This window comes from Uloborus diversus, chromosome 3 (genome assembly GCF_026930045.1).
Source record: "Uloborus diversus isolate 005 chromosome 3, Udiv.v.3.1, whole genome shotgun sequence".
Taxonomy (NCBI): Eukaryota; Metazoa; Arthropoda; class Arachnida; order Araneae; family Uloboridae; genus Uloborus; species Uloborus diversus.
The window spans coordinates 15,030,809-15,048,476 of NC_072733.1; the positions used below are offsets into that span (position 1 = coordinate 15,030,809).

Here is a 17,668-nt window from a genome sequence, read left to right on the forward strand (position 1 = left end):
AACCAAAATGGGGAATAACATCTCTTGCTCCTTGTATGCTCAACCTTGTGTACTATAGACATATCGAAATAGATTTCATTGCTCCACATTAAGGAAGGAGAATGCTAATGTATGCATTAAAGTCACTTCTTTTGAGTGCAAAATATTGCGCTTTTGAATAGCATGTTTGGACATGAGAAGACAATAATTTTACCTTTTAGATTTGCAGCGAGACGGATTAATTGTTTGAATAAGCAGTATAATTTCACTGCCGCAAAAAACACACAAACATACAACAAAATGAAGAATTCAATTTTACTTTTTTGATTAGAGTTTTTTTCCCTTCATTTGAAGCATTTTGGATCTGTACAGCTTGGCGCCTTTTTGGCTCTAGTGCAGTCGTGCGTCGCACGACCTCGCATACAGGGAAGGCGCAGCCCTTGTGGTATATATGTGGCTATAGGGGCAATGTCATATCAACATGAAATTTCAAACTTCCAAAATTTTTTTCTTTTTTGATTCGCCATAGCAAGCAGTGCTGGTTCACATTTTCAGGCGCAAGTCAGCACGGGTTGCCATTGTTCAAATTACATGAAATTTTTTAAAAAAAGGTTTGGACATACAAGGAAAAATATGAGAGGGTGTGCAACTTGAAAAATCAATTTTCAATTTCTTTTTTTTTTCAACACCTTAACGTACTTACTCTGCCATTCTTCAGGTGGAATGCATGTATGCACAAGTATCTTATCACTTACTAGAAATTCTAACTACACTCTATAACAAAAAAATTCGACGCACTAAGAAGCAATCATCCGATTGCTTTGAAATTTTGTATGAATGAGTGTTTTGACCAGATATGCAAATGATTAAAATTTGGTGTCCAATGAAAGAATAGTTTGATTTCCAGCGTATCGAAACTGCACATCCAGCAGATCTATGTAAAGAGCAGTTTTTCAACAGTTGTTAAAACTTTCGGTTTGATTGCGATTCATATTACCTTTCAAGAACTTAAAAATGCCTCGCCGCGTGGTACGTGTTCATTACGAGCAACTGTCAGAGTATAAAGAGTTCATATCATTGTATTGAAAGAGGGCGGTTAGTCAAATCGGAGAATCGCTCGTCATTTGAACCAAAGTGATGCGGTGATTTGAAGATGCTGGCAAGGAGGAGTGGAAAATGGCAGAGTTCAGCATCAGGATGGTAGCGGTTGACCTAGGGTCACAACAGATCGTGATGACAGAGTGATTGTCCGATCAGCCATCACAGCACTTTCTTCATCTCTATGAACCATCAGACATTCAACCCAAACACCAGTGTTCATCATGACCATTTTGAAACAGTTGAGACAGCAAAATCTACGTTTGCGCCGACCGTTACGCCACCTGCCACTGACGCCTACACACTGCCAAGCCAGATTACATTGATACATAGCTCAATCAGGTTGGAATGATACCGACTGGAGACGTATAGTCTTTAGCACTGAATCCTGCTTCTAACTGTGTCATGACGATCATCGAAGACATGTTTGGAGAAACCCAGGGCAGAAGGGGATCCTGGCTTCACTTTTGCATGCCACACTGGCCCTCAACAAGGCATTATGGTCTGGGGTGCCATATCCTTTGATAGCTGGACCCCTTTGGTCGCAATTAGAGGCACACTTACTCCAGAGCAGTACTTCGACGCCATCCTAAGACCTGTTTTCCTGCCGTTCCTTTTGCAGTACCCTCGGCTGGTTTTCAGCAGGACAATACCATATAACATACTGCACAATTGCTATGAACTGTCTGCCAGCTTGTCAAACTCTTCCGTTGCCTGCCAGATCACCAGGTCTCTCTCCCATCAAGCATGTCTTGGATATGATGGGATGGCGATTGCATCTGGCAAGGAATGTTGATAACCTCGTCCGACACTTGGAACAAATTTGACTTGAAATACTGCAGGAAATCCTCGGGGAGCTTTATCGGTCTTTACCAAGTTGTGCTTCAGCTTATATCCAGGCTAGAGGCGGGTCAACACCTTATTGAACTTGTTACTGTAACTCTGACAAAAATGATTCAATTGTTCTGAGAATTTAATCATTTATTATTCTGTGCATTGTCTACCTATGCACCAATTTTCGTCTCAATCGGACCACTCCTTCTTGGTGTGTCGATTTTTTTGTTATAGAGTGTATAAACTTTTCTAATGTATTCATTATTTTACTGAATATATTTCACTTGTTATGAAAAATTTTAGTTTGTTTAAGCAACCCGAACTGCTGTGGTTACCGGAATTTCGCACTAGAACACTCATAAAATCCAGAGCCACTTAACATTAAAGGCTATAAGTTTGGGACTGAAAAAGTAACATGACATCCGGAGTGTCCTGAAATGTGCATGTCGATTTAACAAGGTTACACTAGGGACGTTTCCATGGACACTTTCGACCCCGGAAAAAACCTGCTTTTCACCGCATTCTAGTTATTTGCAGGGAAAATGTGGATTTTTTCTGCTCCTGCTAGCTTCTGGATTGAAAGCAGTGTTTTTACCCAGAACGCATTACGCGAAACAAGTTCGTCTACTAGCCGCTAAGGATGCTGGGTAAAAACTACTTTTTCTGGTACAATGGGAGAACCTCTTTTTACATGGAAACGGGGAATTTTTCAATCGGGTTTTTTGTGGAGCCAAAGCGGGGATTTACCGGGTCGAAAAGTAAGTTGAGAACGCATCTACTATATATGAATTTGTCCCTTAGTTGAAACAATTATTAGTTGCCCTTACAGTTGGCATATCGCCTGATAATATGTCAGACTGGTGTTTTGGTCTTGTGCTAGAGCATTCTCAAAACTTGCTATCGGTATTCTTAAAACTCTAAAAAATTGTGAAGACAGTATGAACTTGAAATATTTTATTAAAATATAGGTAAATTTTGAACGTTTTATTAAATTTTAATCACATTTGAGTGTAATTTTTTTGTAACTGTAAGTAGAAACTATTTATTTCAGTAATGACTTGTTTTCAACTTATTCTTTCTTAGGTGAGCAGTTATATACCATTGAAAGTTAAAACTGGTATTTTAAAGCGCAATCCTGGATTTCAAGCAGAATTAGTGTGCCTAACTCCGGTTTTAAATCGAGAAACACCTCTTCATATAACAGCTTTGACGGTAAATCCTGCTATTGGTTTGTAAGTATTGAATAAAATGAATTCTTTTGACTGTATAGAATTAAGTAAGATATATGAGGTGAATTCTAGCGGTAACAGAAGGACAGTTTTACAAAAAAATCGATGCATTTCTGTGTGTGAGCATATCAAAATGCATATTTTTTCAAAAACTGATGCATAGACTTTTATACACATCGTAATAAGTTGCTAAAAAAGCCAAAGCCAAGAATTTTTGTTAGTAACTTTTTTTTTTTAATCATATTTAAAAAACGGTAACAGAAGGACATTTTTGCAACATGATTTTCATGCTGTCATGTCCCAAAAATTGAGCTAAACTATAAAAGGGAAAATTCTAAAAATTTGAACACATGCAAGAGTGTTTGGTCATTACAATTCCATTTATAGTTTTAAAAAATAATTATTTTAAGTATATAAATTATGTGTTTGTTAAGGGTAACAGAAGGACAAGAAACAATTAAAACTTGGAACATTTCAGCTTACAGACATTTATTTAGCTTATGCAGCAGTCTGAAACAATGATATCTAATGCCTGAGCCATCTGTAACAATTCTGAATTCTTTAAATACTCAATAATTTTATCATAATCCATAGAACATGTATCTTCTTTCACAGCAAACAGAAAGACCATTTCCACATTATTATGCATTCTCAAACAGGTTATTTCTATTCCTTCATCTTCTATATGAAGTACGTGTCCAACATTGCTCTTTGTTAATTTCTTTCCCTTCCATCCAGCTAACAAAACTTGTCCAAACATTAATGAATCCTTTGGCATTTTATTATAATTTGGTGATTTTGATTCAGAAGTATCTTCATTTTTAACATTATTCATAACTGAGAGTCTGTTGACTTTAAAGTGAAATCTCCTTTGATATGTTGAAGTACTTTCTATATTCAATAACATAACTAGTTACAGGATTCAAGTAGTGCATCATATTTTGTGTCAGGATAAGAATGGATCTTTTTGGATCCTTTTTTCTCCATCTTTCTGAAAGTTGATTTATGAATTTACTGATCTTTTCACGTTACGTTTATCGGTTAAATCAATGCTCTCAACAGTCCTAGCAGTTTCAATATTGTAGTGTTCCAATATAAATTTCAAGTTTTTAAGCATATGTTTCTGCTTGAATTGGCTTGTCATATCACAAACATGTCATACCAAAATAATTTTCACATGCTTAGGAGTTTTAAAGTGTAGTTTTCATGATTTTCATCACATACAATAGAAGAAATAAAATCACAAAACATTTAAAACAAAAATTAAAAAAAATAATTTTTTTAAGCACACATAATTTTTGTACAAATAATACTAATATATGTTTTAAATGTGACTACTAACTTCATACAATGGTTTGTTTTTTACTAGCATTCTAAAATTTTAGCCTGTATTAGCTTATAGTTAATTGTCCTTCTGTTACTGAATTTTTTTGTTCTTCCGTTACCATTAAAAACCATATGAATTTAATATCCATAAAAATTATAACTATGCCTCCTTGATGATGGGCATAATTCTGCTTTGCATAAAAAAGCATTTGTTTCTATACTCAATAGGTTCTTGGTGAACTAACTGAAATGTAGTATTTTGGTAATGGAAGGACATCAAATTGTTGCCTTAATAATGGATCTATTTCTTGGTTGAAAAAAAAAATTAAATTACTTACCAAAAAAGTTTAACTAGACATTCAAAAGATAAAACTTAACCTAAATATCATGTGCTGATAACAAGTATTGAAATCACCATGTGTAACAGATGTAAGAGATTTTTTGCACTGTAAAAATACAAAGAGAAAACTTGATTTTACCCTTGATTTTCTAAAAGTCATCAAACTATTTAAAAAACAGGTTAAGATTCAAGAAGTTCATTTATTTCTGAAGAAAATGGTAGATGACAAGTGGCAGAATATTAAGTTTTAAAATTCAGGTGTCATGTCGCCTTTTTCCTGGAATTCACCATGAGTCACATTAGCCATTGGCTGTGGGCAATCGCTATTCTTATTATCCATGCCTTAGTCCTTCAATTTTTCTCAGAATAGTCCCAGTTAAACCGTGAAAGTGTTTGAGTCTCATTACAAATATTTGGTTACATTATACATATGGTCATTACAATACTTCATTTCTGGAGTTCTTTTCTGGAGTCTTTTCTTTTTCATATTTGAGCTAAAAAATGGTCCTGGTGAAACTAAGTATTCAATTGTACAGAAAGTGGTGAAGATTTGTTTATATATTTCACATGGTAGTGCAGATATTGAAAGAGGCTTTTAGTCCTTCACAGAAATGCCAATAAAAGTTACAAAAATGTATCGAAAAGGAAAGGGGGGGGGGGAAGATAAAGAAAGGATACTTCAAGAAAACCAAAATGAAATGAAAAAGATGGAAGAGAGTTTAAAAGGCATTGAGAACAAGTAAGCAGTATAGTTCAAATTCAAGATAAGGAAATTATGCAAAAGAAGGTTTCCATACAGCTGCTAGCGGACGCAAATTAGAGATTTAAAAAGGTATTCAAAACAAAGATTTTATTTAAATATCTATATACAATGTGACACCTTTGCATAATGATTAAAAAGTTATGCTTCAATATTTTACAAGATGTGAAATTTATTTACATCCTTTTTTCCATGGATTCAATTTTTTCACTGGTTACTAGAAATTGGATTGTTAGGAAGTCTCCTTATTCAAAAGCAGCTATTTTTCATTTTTCAATAATTTCTTTCATCATAGTTTTTCCCAATGTTTTGATGGACTTTTTATTATTGGGAAAAGTGTACTGGAAAAGTTTTTAAAATGATCAGTAATGTAGATTTTTTTTTCTTCAACAAACTTAAAAATTTTTAATTTATTTTCAACGAATAGCACATTGAGAAGCTTTTTGCCTGAAAACAACAAAAATCAACCCCCTGTTCTTAAAGTGGGCAACATGTTCCCAAGAAAAACCACTAAAAATCTTGATTCAGGGGAAAACACTGGGATAAAAAAAGACTACAGCACCCCTTGATACTCATACTCCCCAATTATCTTGCATGAACCCCCTATTCTTAAAATTTCAGAAAAACGGTGAAAAACAACAAGCAAATGTCCCTGGAACTGGTTCTTCAAAAATTTCCGAGGAAAAACAGCAACTGAAACTTGCTTTTGTGTGAAAATATCGACATATCAAGGGTTTCGAAAAGTTCGAGATAACTATAAAAAACATATAGGAGTTTTTATGGAAAATGCAGGGTAAAATTTTCTTTTGAGATATCAAGGTTTGACTAGTTTAAAAACTTTTACTAATCCTTGTGAAAAATTTTATTTGTGCATTAAATTTTAAGCCTTTTTTTATAGTGCAGTACAAATACCATTGTTTTTGAGCTGCATAACCATGTTTAAAAATTATCTATATGTTTAGTCCTAGGTTTCAGGCAGACTTTAAAGTTATATTTGTTGTATACTTCAATAGCTGTAGGGGATCCTCTTATAATTTAGTTTTTAATTTTATTGTGAAGAAGAATGTCAGTCAAAGGTCTTTTGTTCAGTACATAAAGTAGCACCATATTTTCGGGCTTAAGTGCAGCGGTGCTTATGACAAAAAGTTTAGAAAATTGCAGATGCTGCGGATACAAGGGGTGCGACACATACAATGTTTTTTGTAGTGGTTTTTCACATTAAAAAAAAGCATTTTAAGAAGACGGAAAATCAAATGTAATGAACTTACTTAAAAATGATCGAAAATGTGTTTAATTTTTTATCTTGTACATGAAAAGGTTTTACTTCTGCAGTAGCAAACTTTTAAACAGATTAGTTCTTGCGATTCAGTTTTTTTTTTTAGGTAATTTTTGCTTTTAATCGAGTAAAAATCAGCAAAATTTTCTTCTTGAATACTTTGTAGCATTATTTCACATGCATTTTCTAACGGTCTAATTTAAAAGCGATCAACTGTGCTAAAAATTAATGATGGCAGTAAAATCCGAACTGAGACAAAATTCGTGGTTGGCAGATTCAGGGTCCTTAACTATTAGTAATTGTATTTAATTAATTTAAGTGAAGAAAAAATAGAGAGAATGCAATATACTGATGCTTAAATGTCTAACAAATAGTAATGAATGGGACAAGGTTTGCATGAGTCGTTAAAGTTTCGAATAATATATTTACTTTTTTAAAATATTGCCCTTAGGTGTCAGTAGCGCAACAACCATCCATGTAACTTGACAATATTTAAAAAATTTTTTGGAAAATTTAATCTGTTTAAATTGCTTTCCATTCTTTTTCAAAAAACAACTAACATAAATAATTTGTTGATTCTGTGCCTAGACCACCCTTTCCTATTCTTTCTTCTCCCAGTGACCCTCCAACTTTGGTTTCCATGCCAACAGAGTTGATCTAAATCATGCCATATCCCATGAGTGAGAGGATTTAGCGAAGAAACGTACTTACAGATGGGTCCAAAGAAAATTTTTTCATTCACTGAATGCATTGTATTGCTAGATCAACTCCCCTTCAGTCTTTCAACCTCCTCTTAATTGTTCTCTTTAGTTCTCAGTATGTCAGACCATTTAATACAAATACAAATGTGACGACCAGCAACAGGCTCTGGGCCCAGCTAGGCTGGTCCTAGTCAATTAATTAGACCCCAATGAAGATCAATGGCCCTCTTAAAGCTATCCACCCCCTTGCTCATTACCGTCTCTTCCGGTAAGCTATTCCAAGTGCCCACGACCCTGCTAATGTAGTAGTTTTTCCTGATTTCCAAGTTAGCCTGAGATTTAAATAGCTTAAAACAATGACCCCTTGTCCTGCTTTCCCCACAAAAATTTAATCCATTTACATCTTTCATTTTGATAAATTTAAATAACTGAATCATGTCCCCTCTGACTCTCCTTTGCTCCAGGCTATACATGTTAAGCCTATTAAGTCTGGTATCATAATCTAAATCTGAGAGTCCCCTTACTAATTTAGTTACCCTTCTTTGAACCCTTTCCAATACAAAAATATCTTTCTTCAGATAAGGCGACCAAAACTGAACAGCGTACTCCAAATGAGGTCTTACTAAACTTCTATATAAAGGCAGAAGAACTTTCTTAGATTTGTTTGAAATAGATCTATTGATAAACCCAAGCATTCTGTTGGCTTTGTTACTAGCAATACTGCACTGTTGACTAAACTTGAAGTCCTGATTTATTAAGATACCCAGATCCATAACATTTTCTGCCTGATTTATGACTGAACCCTGTAAATGATATCTCATACGCTTATTTCCATGACCTAAGTGTAGCACTTGACATTTCCCTACATTAACTGCCATACCCCATTTATCTGCCCACTTCGTAATATGATTTAAATCCTCTTGAAGCTGATTTACTTGTTCTTCATTTTCGACAATCCCCATAACTTTTACATCATCAGCAAAACAATTCATGCTTCCAGAAATATTTTCATTGATGTCATTCATAAATATAATAAACAAAAGAGGCCCTAAAACTGATCCCTGAGGAACCCCACTTAAAACATCACTCCAATTAGAATGATTTCCTCTCACAACTACTCTTTGCTTCCTACCAGTGAGCCAATTTCTAACCCAAAGTAAAGTTTTTCCTCCTATTCCTATGTCAGCTAACTTGCTGAGAAGAGCAACATGCGGTACCTTGTCAAAAGCTTTTTGAAAATCAATATAAACAACATCCACACATTTTTTGTTATCTAAAGCTGAGGTAACCTTGTCGTAGAAATGCAATAAATTAGTAGTACAGGATTTACCTTTCCTGAAACCATACTGCAAACTAGTCAACAGACTATTAGTCTCTAAGAACATCATGATCTTAATTTTGATCAAAGTTTCGAAAATCTTACAAATCACCGAAGTCAAACTTACTGGTCTATAATTCCCAGCAATACCTTTAAACCCCTTCTTGAAGAGTGGCGTTATGTTAGCCAGATTCCAGTCCTCTGGCACCGTCCCCGAGTTATAAGAAGCATTGAAAATAATCAAAATAACATCCACTAATTCATCTGCACATTCAACTAAAATTTTTGGATAAATATTATCTGGTCCCGGAGCTTTAGTTGCTTTAATCTTTTTCAAATGAAATAAGACCTCCTCCCTGGAAAATACAAAATCCTCAAGCTGTATAATAGCTTGTGTCTTGTTAGTGTCAACTGTTGAGATACAGTTATCGTTAAACACACTGGAAAAAAAGTTATTTAGAACATTTGCAATATCCCTATCGTTTTGGATTAAATTTCCATACTCATCAACCAAAGGCCCAATTTGACTGTTTCGAGTTTTCCCAGAATTAGCGTAAGCAAAAAACCTCTTAGGGTTCCCATCAATGTCATCTGCCAGCCTTTGCTCCAATTCCCTTTTCTGAATCCGTACCAAATACTTAAAATTTCGCCTTGCCTTACCATACTGGAGCCTCTCCGCACTCTGACCAGTTTCTTTAAACTTACGAAAAGTGGCTTGCTTATAATTAAGAGCTTCTTTAGTCTCCCTGGAGAACCACATGGGCCAAATTTTGGTACTAACACCTTTTCTCCTAAATGGAACATAGTCCCCAACGGTTTTAGCAAGTTTATCCTTAAACTCCGTCCACTGCTACGTCGTTATTTTCCAACCCTGACGAAAAAACCTCTTTCAAGCTCTGCCTAAGTGCAACAAAATCGGTGTTTCTGAAATTGGGCACAAACCTAAAATTATCATCTTTGCACACTTCAAATTTAACCCGGAACCTAATGCTGTTATGATCACTATCTCCAATATGCTCCCCTACACTCAACCCTTGAATAAAACTACCTATGTCACAAAAAACTAGGTCCAAAATGGCCTCCTCTCGAGTTCCCTGAGTTACAACTTGATCTAAGAAACAGTCACCAATTACTTTTAAAAATTCCTCTTCTTTGCCATTACCAGGATAAAAATTATTCCAATCAATACCCGGAAAATTGAAATCCCCCATTATGATAACGGATCCTTTACTGGACATGTTACTTATAATACGGTACATCTGTTCATCTTGTCCCTGGTTTGAATTAGGTGGCCTATAAATGTTTCCAAAGCGTAGCTTTTTGCCCTTACTGCTCATCAACTCCAGCCAAACCATATCAATATCAGTAGGCTTATCATTTATGACCAATTCATTGCAGATAAAATTGTCTCTAACATAAAATAAAACCCCACCACCTCTTTTACCTACTCTATCCTGTCTGAACAAATTATACCCAGCAATATGTAATAACTCTGCGTCAGATTCGGTAGCCCATGTCTCTGTAATTCCAATAACATCCAACTTCTCATCCATAACTATGCTTTTCAATTCATCCATCTTGTTCCTAATACTGCGAGCATTGGTATAGAAAACTTTAAGCATGCCTAAGTTGCTTTTATTTAACACCCTGAAATTTCCTAAATTACAATTGTTAACATTACTACTCTTGTTCGTCACTTTATTTCCATTCCTAGCAATACCTAAAAAAATTTCATTCTCTCGATACCTGATGCTTGAACCATGCCCCCCATTCCAACTTAGTTTTTTGACTCCGAAGCCCTTAAAATTAATCCACTAACCATTTTGACCCCTGTAGAGCTCAGATGCAGGCCATCCCTAGCAATCCAATCCCGTTTACAATGACTCCATACATCAATGAACCTGATACTGCGCTTTTCCCAAATTGACTTCAGTAGCAAGTTCATACACCTCGCACGTTGATTTAGCCAGCTCCTATGCACTCCATACCTGGGAAGCAAACCAACCACTTGGACATTCGTCGAAAAGCTGGTTGCTTTATCCAACAGGGATTCCCATTCCCTAGAAAACTCCTGATTTTTACTGTGGCCTACATCATTTGTTCCCACCCACAAAGTAACCATATCCTCCTTATTCAATACTCCCTTCTTTTCAGCAACCATATTAACGTCTTTTACCCGAGCCCCTGGTAAACAACACCTAGCCACCTTACGCTTTACCCTCCCAACTGTGTTACCCACCTCCCTTACCATAGAGTCCCCCAAAATTACACCCTTAGTTTCCCAATCTAACTCCTCATTTGAAACTTCCCCCTGAATCTCTGGAACATTTATACCCTCTACAACTGGCTTACACCCTAATGCTAACTGGGCTTCCAAAACTAGCATCTTAAGTCTTAAGTCTGAGAGTTCAGCACATTTAGTGCAAATATAATCCTCCTCAAAAACAGACTCATTTTCCCCCTTATACAGGCAGAACATATGACATAAATCACAAGAGATCCACCTGTCCCCCTTCCCACTCTTTACCTCTTTCATAATGCATATAACACCCATTTCTACTCAGTGAATATGTTCCAAAAGGCAAAACAGAAAGATAAAAATGCAAAAAAACACAGAATAAATACTAAAAACAGCAGTAAATAAAGAGTTGCTACACCCAATAAAGCACACAAGATCAAAAACCAAGAGATCACCACATGTTAGGCTTAGCTCCAACAAATGCAAAAACACTTCAAGAATACAATAACAGCAAAAATGAGCCCCCAAAACACAATAAAACTAAATTACATGATAAAGTGAAGTAAAAAAAACCTAAAACTAGACAGTAATAATGAAAAATTATAGTAAAAAAAACACTTATCAAATTAGTAGCAATAACACTCCCTGCATCACAGGCGCCCTCCAAAAGTACGTTGGAGATTTTCGTTCCGACTGGGACCCGAACCTAGGGCCACTCGTTTGGAATCCCACCGCTCTAGCCATCGGGCTATCGGAGCTCATTTCTTGCAGACTTCCATTATTTTCTTCTCTCCCTCCCCCTTTCCTTCTAGGAATAACTAGAGAGTGGGAAAGGCAAAGAAAAGCAATGCCTGTTTCATCCTTCCTCCAGTAGTTAGATAAAAAATGAGAAATATGCCAGAAAATCAAGCCCTACTTTCAAATTAAATCTGAACTACTTTGCCGATTTTTTCAGAAAAAAATAAGCTATTCAGAAATGGAAAATTGAATGTTATTTACTTGCTCTTGCTTGCAATCAGAAATGTGCAATATTTTTCCTTACTATATAAAAATTTCGTTTTTGCTATCCTATTTTTTTGCAAAGAGTTGGTGTTCGGAATTCCGATTCTTTATAGTAATTGCTTTCAATTTAAATTAATATCAATACAATTTTCCATTTTTACTTTTTGCAGCTTTGTTGCAATTTTTAAAGAAACTGTTCTATTTTCCCCACAGAGAGCTATATTTCAAGTTTGAGATATGTTTGTATAGTCTGTTGTTTACTGTAATTAAAATAATTAACCATTAAACAAGTACATAAAATATCAGAATGTCAATACATGTTTGTTAATTCTAAGAATAGGATTGAAATTTGGAAAATTTCCAATTTTTTGAATGCTTTTTTTTTCTTCAAGTTTTTGGATTTACGGCTTGCAAAACTGATTCATGTGGCCAGCTGAAATATGTGGTTTAGATAAATGAATTTTCTGAAAAATGTGGCTTTACTTTAAAGAACGAAAACATTGTCAAGTTACATAGATGGTTGGTGCACTACTGACACCTAAGGGCAGTATTTTAAAAAAGTAAATATATTATTCAAAACTTTAATGACTCATGCAAACCTTGTCCCATTCATTACTATTTGTTAGACATTTAAGCATCAGTATATTGCATTCTACTTTTACTTCACTTAAATGTATATGTTAAAGACAAATAAAAACAGTTTGCAATTAGTTTATATGGTGTGCACTGACATTTTTTTCAACCACAAGCACAAGTAAGCGCTTCGATGAGGTAGTGGCATTCACGTAAAAGTTTTGCTAAATGCCCATTTTCGAAAATTGGAGAGTTTGACATTAAAAAATATTATTCTGTTTGTGTAACAAGGTCATGAAAATTTTTATGAAGTCATGCAAAAGTCTTGGAAAAGTCATGGAAATTTTTAATCCAAAGTGAGTATGAACCCTGGCTGGACCCAGAGGCTATTGCTGGTCGTCACTTTTTTATTTGTATTGCAGTAAATAAAACAAACAATTTGGACGAGTAGGATTTTAATTGATGAAGTATCATGTAAAAGATGTTATTTCTGCATTGTTGATTCATAGACAAAAACCAAATTATCTGGGCATAATGCATTATTTTTCAATGTAGTTTCAATTTGATATTACTAAGTACTTTTAAGTACAAGCTTAAAACTTTTCTGAACAATGTGCGTATTATTTTTCAGAATGGCTTATGGCAGTGAATGTGGGCTTGCTATTATAGATCTTACACAAAAATGCTGTGTGGCAAGCATGAGTACTGCAGATTTGTATGGTATAATGTTTTCTTTTATGAATCAACCTTTTTTATTTATTCCATAATCACTTTAAATGCAATAACAAATGTATTTTTAGTATTATCAGGAGAGAGAAGTAAAGTTTTTCTCTCACTTATTTAAAAACATAAAAAATGTTTTAATCTGTTAGTAGTTGTAGTAATTTATCAAAATGGAAGATGTTAATGGGTTAAATTTTTGCATGGAAAGCTGGACAAGGGGTCATTGCTTTAAGCTATTCCAATCTCTGGCTAACCTAAAAATTAGAAAAAATTACTAATTTAGTCCGATTGTCGACACTTGGAGCAGTTTACCCGAAGAGGCTGTAATGAGTAAGGGGGTAGGTAGCTTCAAGAGGGCCATTGATCTTCTTTGGGTACTGGGGCTATACTTACTTGAATCAGCCCAGCTTGGCCTAGAACTTGTTGCTGGTTGTCACATTTGTATTAATAAGATTTTTGAGAAATCTTTACTACATACCTATATGAAGCAGTCAAATGATCTCAGCAAAAGATTCATTGTTTAAAGAATCAGGCTCAAGCTCTGCAATTTTTAGTAGGAGATTTTAGTGTATGAGCAACATGTTATGTAACTATGAGTTATAAACGGATTGTATATACTCACATGGATTGCCTGGAAAAGTTTGGGAAATTTTTAATTCCTGAGGAAACAAAAGAATTTTTATGGTTTAAAAAGCAAAATAAGTGTTATTAAAAATTTTATTATTGAAACTAAGCATTGAAATTATTTTCTTTCTTTTTCTTTTTGCATGAAAAATGCATGTCATTGAATAGATTTTTTTTGGCTGAATTTTTTTTCCTTACTTTCTATTAAGTTATGAACAGTCTTTATTGGTTGGAATTACTTGACTGACTTTGCTTTAATCAAGTTACAGATCGGAAGTTTCACTGCATTCCTCCAAGTCATTGTAAATGTTTAGATAATTGAAAATGTTTTCTTCTGCTATACCATCTGGTAGTACATCATTCAAATTTGTATTTTATTCTTAATTTAATTCATCTTTTGTTAATGTGTTGAAAATTATAAAGCAATTTTTTACTACTTCAGAGGAAATATTATTCCACGTCTCAATGATATTGCTCTAAAGAACAAGAGAACAGAAAGCATTTGAAAAATGATTTCACAGAAGCAAACTGTCAAATTTACCATAGAAAATGTACAGTTAAAAATTGAAGTCTGGAGCCTTTCTCCCAGGATAAATGTCCCAGGGGGTACTGTTAGTAATCCTCACCCTTTTCAAGTTAAGAATCTGTTGATGCTTCGAAGGTGAAGCTCATTGTTTGTGCTCTTAATAGAAAACTGTAGGAAGAGTACCTAATGAAACAATGTTTGAGGGTGGGGGGTAGCAAAAGAAAACAGCAATACTGAATGGAAATTTTCCTTTCAAATCCAAGAAACTGCCATTTCATGCTACAGAAAACTTTCTACAAAGATATCAAATTTGTTTATGAGACATTCATTATTGTTATAGTTTACAGAAAAAATATCTTAAAAGAAATCTGGAAATGTGCTTTGAAAATTTGTTCTATTAAACTGGGTATTTTTAAACCAAAATTCAATTGAGCTGAGTTACTGTATTAAAGTTGTTTTCTTTATTTAGCTACTAACATCACTATTTTTATGCACTTATACACCCGTGGACAATTGCTAAGGGCAGATGGTAATAGCAGCATTAACAACCACAAAATGGAGGGCAAGGTAATATGGAAATTAGCATAAGTTCAGGACACGGTAAGACGTGTTGTGAGTATGCAAATTTTAGACTCCGGACGGTACTGGTCACGTGATAGCATTGATAAGCGATATAAAGGATTGAGCGCATGATGACCATTGCTGTTCAAAAGCAAAGTTTGATGGGAAAGAATCAATTGACAAACTTGCATTTTTTGGTATGACTTCCCGTCATTCCTTAGATGATTTTATGGGTGGCCGTGTAGTTGGCAACACCGAAGAAGAGCAGAAAAATTTGGTTATTGCCAGGGAGATCAACATCAGCCACAGGTTACTTTTAGAGCTTGGAAATCATTTCAAACAAATGGAATGTGTAGCAAATGTCATGAGGGTGGTTGTGTATGCAATACGACGTCAGCACAAGATTGGTACTTAGTGCTAGCAACGAAAAGGAACCAGTGCAACACAACTACAGAGGTAGCAAAGCAGTTTCCTGCTGCTACTAGCAAGAAAATATACCAAAAAACTGTAGCCAGACATTTGAATGCAGTAAAACTATACGTCCGTCAGCTTGTTTTGTACATCCCACTGTCTACAAGTCAGTATTTTGCTCGTTTGTAATGATGTCTTCAGCATCGCATTTGGAGAGAAGTCGACTGGGCTTGTGTACTATTCTCAGATGAAAGCAGGTTCAGTCTGTCGTCTAATTGTGGACAACAACTAACCTGGCATGAGAGTGGCACAGCATACAAGCCGGCAAATATAAAAGAAAAGGACTAGTATCCTACAAGTTGAGTCATGGTATGGGTAGGATTATGATCAATAGCCATACGTCGCTTGTGTGCTTCCAAACAAGACTATGACAGCTAGTGATACGTTAATGTTGTTTTACTGCCTCATGTTCACATGTTCTGTGGTGCTGTGGGCGATAAATTCGTTTTCATGGATGGCAACGTAACATGTCATTAACAATCGCCATCCAGGAGTGTCTAGCTCACTCAAAATATTCAGCCCGTCAGATGGCCAGCATGTTCTATAGATTTGAATCATATTGAAAATGTTTGGGATGCTTTGAAAAGTAGTCTTGCTGGTCGATAGTGCCCTCCAATAAGCAAGGACACCCTTATCCGTGACTGACAGAAGAATGGGATAAATTACCCCAACAGCTGCTGAATAATGTTGTGTAAAGCATCACACGACGTGTGGAAGCTTGCATCGCTCTCTGTGGTAGCCATATCACATATTGACATCTTACGCCAGAACGCCTGGGGGGTGGTAATTACATTTATTCACTTTTACGTACTCTGCCCAAAATGACCGTTTCGACCTTTGAACCCTTTTCAGCGCCTTCTGGATTTCAGAGCGCAATAAATCATCGTCATTGTAATGTTCCAGTGTTCTGGCATTAGTTTATTTCACTTGGCATTGAAATACACTTACTTTTTTACGCTCTACACAGCCCATTGGAATCCGTAATTAGCAATTGTCCACCAGTGTGTTTTTTTGGTGATTTGTATTTCAATTTTATAACTATGAAAAAGTTAAATTAAAAAAAGTGAACTAGAATAATATTAATGCATAAATATCAATGAAAAATGTTACGTATAAAATACAAGTATTTTCAATTTTTATCCCTACAAATATTATAAATGCGATAGTGAGTTTGTATGTTATTGAGTAATGTTTTCATACCTTAACTAATCAACCGATCATCATGAAATTTTATATACAGGTTGCCAGGGGTGCAGAATAGAACGTAGGCCACCTTTCATCCAGAAAAAATGTATACCAAAATTTTTATTCCAATTTTAAACAAAATCGTAAATTAGCAAGTATCTCGATGAAAAAGAGTCGAATAAGTTCCATTTTTGCAGCCTGTTAAAGCCCTTGCAAAGCTGCTCAATGCGGACTTTGCTCAAAGTTCAAGGAATAATTGGAATACCCCTTAATTCTTCATTTTAAGTTGATTTCTTATTCTAAAATGAGACCTAGCTTCATTTTTGAAGTATCCTCTGCAGCTTTTGGTCACGGAATTGAAACTTAAGTTGAATTTCTAATTCCTAGCAGACAATATTTTCGTGAAAAAAAGTAATATGTAACAAGCATGAAGAATTTTTTTTAAAAAAAAGAGCCTTTTCATATATTTAGAAAGAATGATGGGTTTAGTCTTCATGTTTTTAAAAAATATCTGAGCTTTCTGCCAGTTTTAATAGCATTTGTGAACACAAGAGATTGCCGAAATTCTGATCAGTTGATGTACGTTAGTTTTAGAATTACTTTTAGTCTAAGTTTTTAAGCATTTTTGTAAAATTTTCAGAATATAAATCATTAATAAATGCTACTGGTAGTGTGGAAAAGTTGTGCCTAATTCTGGTTAATATACAAAGATGACTAAAATTTTGGGATTTTGAAATAATTAAAAAAAGTCTAAAGTTTAATTTTGAGTCATAAAATGGCCCTTCTCTATGCAGGAAATTTAACATGTTTTTTTTTTTTGGCTGGTTGCTGAACTTTTATTTTTAAGGTAGACTGGGCGATGCCCATTTTGTTACTGATATTTTAAAAAACACATCAACAGCT

The 17,668-nt window shown here is 34.8% G+C and overlaps 1 protein-coding gene across 1 annotated transcript in view; it reads left to right on the forward strand.

Moving 5' to 3' along the window:
- Window positions 1-17,668, forward strand: part of LOC129218040 (syntaxin-binding protein 5-like) — a 215,511-nt gene that overhangs the window by 131,011 nt on the left and 66,832 nt on the right. Inside the window, exons 17-18 of the mRNA XM_054852219.1 lie at window positions 2,995-3,143; window positions 13,307-13,395. Coding sequence (XP_054708194.1) covers window positions 2,995-3,143; window positions 13,307-13,395 — 238 coding nt within the window. The remainder of the gene's footprint in view (window positions 1-2,994; window positions 3,144-13,306; window positions 13,396-17,668) is intronic.